Source organism: Borostomias antarcticus, assembly GCF_949987555.1.
Source record: "Borostomias antarcticus genome assembly, chromosome: 15".
Lineage (NCBI taxonomy): Eukaryota > Metazoa > Chordata > Actinopteri > Stomiiformes > Stomiidae > Borostomias > Borostomias antarcticus.
This window is the reverse complement of record NC_140248.1, coordinates 7,788,734-7,792,284: the sequence shown is the minus strand read 5'-3', so window position 1 is coordinate 7,792,284 and position 3,551 is coordinate 7,788,734. Positions and strand designations below refer to the sequence as shown.

Here is a 3,551-nt window from a genome sequence, read left to right as displayed (position 1 = left end):
CACAGGCCAGCGGGAGTAAAACACAGCTTCATCTGTCTCTCTCCCTTTCTGCACCCCCCCATACCCTCCCTCTCCTTCTCTCTCTCTCTCTCTCTCTCTCCCTCTCCCCCCACATACCCTCCCTCTCCTTCTCTCTCTCTCTCTCTCTCTCTCCCTCCCCCTCCCTCTCCCTCCCCATACCCTCCCTCTCCTTCTCTCTCTCTCTCCCTCCCCCTCCCTCTCCCTCCCCATACCCTCCCTCTCCTTCTCTCTCTCTCTCCCTCCCCCTCCCTCTCCCTCCCCATACCCTCCCTCTCCTTCTCTCTCTCTCCCTCCCCCTCCCTCTCTCCCTCCCCATACCCTCCCTCTCCTTCTCTCTTTCTCTCCCTCCCTCTCTCTCCCTCTCCCTCCCTCTCTCTCCCTCTCTCTCTCCCTCTCTCTCTCTCCCTCTCTCTCTCTCCCCCTCTCTCTCTCCCTCTCTCTCTCTCTCTCTCTCTCTCTCCCCCTCCCTCTCTCTCTCTCCCTCTCTCTCTCTCTCCCCCTCCCTCTCTCTCCCTCTTTGATACAGGAGTTGTGACAGTTTTCCTACCTGGCGCTAGGCTCTCTGCAGGTTGCCACTGTGTAGCGTGGCTCTGTGTGAGACTGTGTAGCGTGGCTCTGTGTGGGACTGTGTAGCGTGGCTCTGTGTGAGACTGTGTAGCGTGGCTCTGTGTGAGACTGTGTAGCGTGGCTCTGTGTGAGACTGTGTAGCGTGGCTCTGTGTGAGACTGTGTAGCGTGGCTCTGTGTGGGACTGTGTAGCGTGGCTCTGTGTGAGACTGTGTAGCGTGGCTCTGTGTGAGACTGTGTAGCGTGGCTCTGTGTGAGACTGTGTAGCGTGGCTCTGTGTGAGACTGTGTAGCGTGGCTCTGTGTGAGACTGTGTAGCGTGGCTCTGTGTGAGACTGTGTAGCGTGGCTCTGTGTGAGACTGTGTAGCGTGGCTCTGTGTGGGCCTGTGTAGCGTGGCTCTGTGTGGGACTGTGTAGCGTGGCTCTGTGTGATACTGTGTGATTGGCTGAAGGTGGGTGGATGGGTGACTATCACCAATTATCTTCTTAGAACCTCCATATCTGAGATATAAACTTCTTGCTACTGAGGCCTTAGGAAGTGTCTTAAGTGTTCCTCAATGTGAGTTGCTGATGTCGTCAAACTGTTTGTCCGTCTACGTCTGTCCCATGTCTGAGGCGTGCACCCATTCTTATCAGTGATGCCCACACACACACACACGCACACACTTGCACATGCACACGTGCACTCATGCACACACTCACACACATATACACACGCGAGCGCACACACACACACACACACACACACACACACACACACTGATAGCTGCTCTGTATGGCCACAGAGGCCAAAAGGAAATCAGACGCCAATATATGGCCCAGAGCCTCAGAGCAGAAACATGAACAAGTCAGGGTGTGGGAAGAGATTAGTGGATGATGACGACAGTAGGTCAGTTACAAACATAACCTTGTAATCTGATCTGTGTGATGTGTGCAGTATCACTGCAATTACCACAAATGTCATAATAACACATTAGTTCTATAAGTAGGTTATATCAAAAGGTTTTTATTACAAAAGTGGAAATAGGTGTCCTTTTCGTAGGTGTTAATGCAATTATGTCAAACATGCGTTATCTAAATTAAGGCTTACTCCTGGAGGTGGTTTCGATGTCACCACAATCTTACCGATTAAATCAGTTACCATGGTTATAATCAGGATGTAAAATATAGGCTAGGGTACCGTTCGCATCCTGCTATTTAATTTCCATTGAGATTCTAGCCTATTTAATCACAAAAACATAAGCACAAAGAAGAGAGGCTATTCTCCAAAGCTGTCCAGCGTGCTGAAGACATCTCTGCGCAACTCTTCTTTGTGAGGCTCCGGCTTCGAATCATTTCACAAGTTCAACACAGGCATACTCATCGGTCCTTGACTGAATAATGAGGTGAATGAAAATACAATTTACACAACATAAATACGCATAATATTTTGCACTCTTGGGGAGAGCTATAATAAGCATGCTGACAGAATCACAGTGTCCATGACGCACATGAGAGAAAAATCGAACATGGCTAATTATTAGGTCTTCTCCGGAAACTGTGGTTGGTGTAAATTGGGCTTTAGGTCCGAGGTCCAATACTATCTATTGACAAACCAAAGTGTGGTGCAACAGCTAATACTTCGATTATCTAAAGGTAAACGGCAGCCTAATATATTCAACGGGGTGTGGCAGTTTTTTTTTTAAAGGCTATAGAACTGGCTGTGCCAAAATAGCCTAGATGTTTCGCAAAACAACCAGCGTGTTCAAGTCTAGCATAATATGTGACAAACACTCAAAGGTCCCGAATAGTCTCTCTCGTCGAGCTGTGTTGTTTTTGATGAATCTGTCATGTCATGTGTTTTTGGCCCATTGTCTATTGTTTCGTGCTGCACTCACATTTAACAGAGTGGTAGATGGCAACAGTGTTGTGGCAGTAGTATAGGAGCATTGCGCACAGGTTGAGAGTTCCTCGCATTCTCGCGAAACATCAGGTGCCAAGGTCTATCATTCGCTGCGGGGTTTGAGGGGCGGAGTTTCTGAAGCCAAGACACGCCCCCTCTACTAGTGTTCATTGCACGACAGAAAAAAACCCAAGGAGCGCTAAAGCCCGTCACTGTGCTGGTCAAATATGAACCAGGTCGAGCGGCTCCCTCCCAAACATCTAAGACAACATCTCCAACTCGATTAATCTTGCATTAGCCTACGATTCATCACCGTTGGGGATTTTGAGCAATCCTTACTGTTCTGTTCTGTGCTGTGTGGCTGATTCTCTTTTGCGCTGGATCTGTCGTGTCAGAAGATGTGCGTGGAGAGCGATGGATGCGAGATAGAAGGCTGCAGTAGTTCGGATGAGGTGCACACTCTGTCGGGCAGCATGAGTCCCGGACTGAAATCCAACCCGGACCTCCATCCATGCAAGCCGGGGCACAAATTCCGAGCCGCGCTGCTCAGATGCCGGTCACCGACTGCTGCTGCCGGGATTCTCAGTTTTGGGAATGTGCTCAATTACATGGACAGATACACCGTGGCAGGTAAGAACCCAACATTTCCTTTGTGTTGATCAAACCATAGACTATCTTAATTGCACCACAATTGAGAATCTTGCCAACATAGGCCTATTGCCAAATATCCTATCTATCTATCTTATCTATCTTATCTTAACACAATATTTTTTATAGCCGGCTACACATGCAGATGTTGTAGGATGCTTAGTCTAAAGTCCATAATCATCTATTTAAGTAGGCCTATTACACAAGTTGTTGTGTCATAGCCTACTACAGGGGAATTAACAATGAATGGTTGCCCACACAGATAAATGTGATCACCTATGCCTTATCTGGGGTTGATAAAGATTTGGTGATAGGATTTGGACTCTAGATACCATGCCATCCATAAGGAAAGGTTAAGGTCAGTATTGATTACCACTAGATAGTCGCAGATCAATTGAACCCGAGCAACGGACCTTTTGCTGGATGCCGGATAG

At 48.3% G+C, this 3,551-nt stretch overlaps 1 protein-coding gene across 1 annotated transcript in view; it reads left to right on the top strand.

The window, feature by feature from the left end:
* Positions 1 to 2,867: 2,867 nt before the first annotated feature.
* spns2 (SPNS lysolipid transporter 2, sphingosine-1-phosphate) overlaps positions 2,868 to 3,551 on the top strand; it is a gene marked incomplete at its 5' end in the record, with an annotated part of 63,991 nt that continues 63,307 nt past the window's right edge. Inside the window, one exon of the mRNA XM_084450569.1 lies at positions 2,868 to 3,121. Within this exon, the coding sequence (XP_084306695.1) occupies positions 2,868 to 3,121 (254 nt within the window). The remainder of the gene's footprint in view (positions 3,122 to 3,551) is intronic.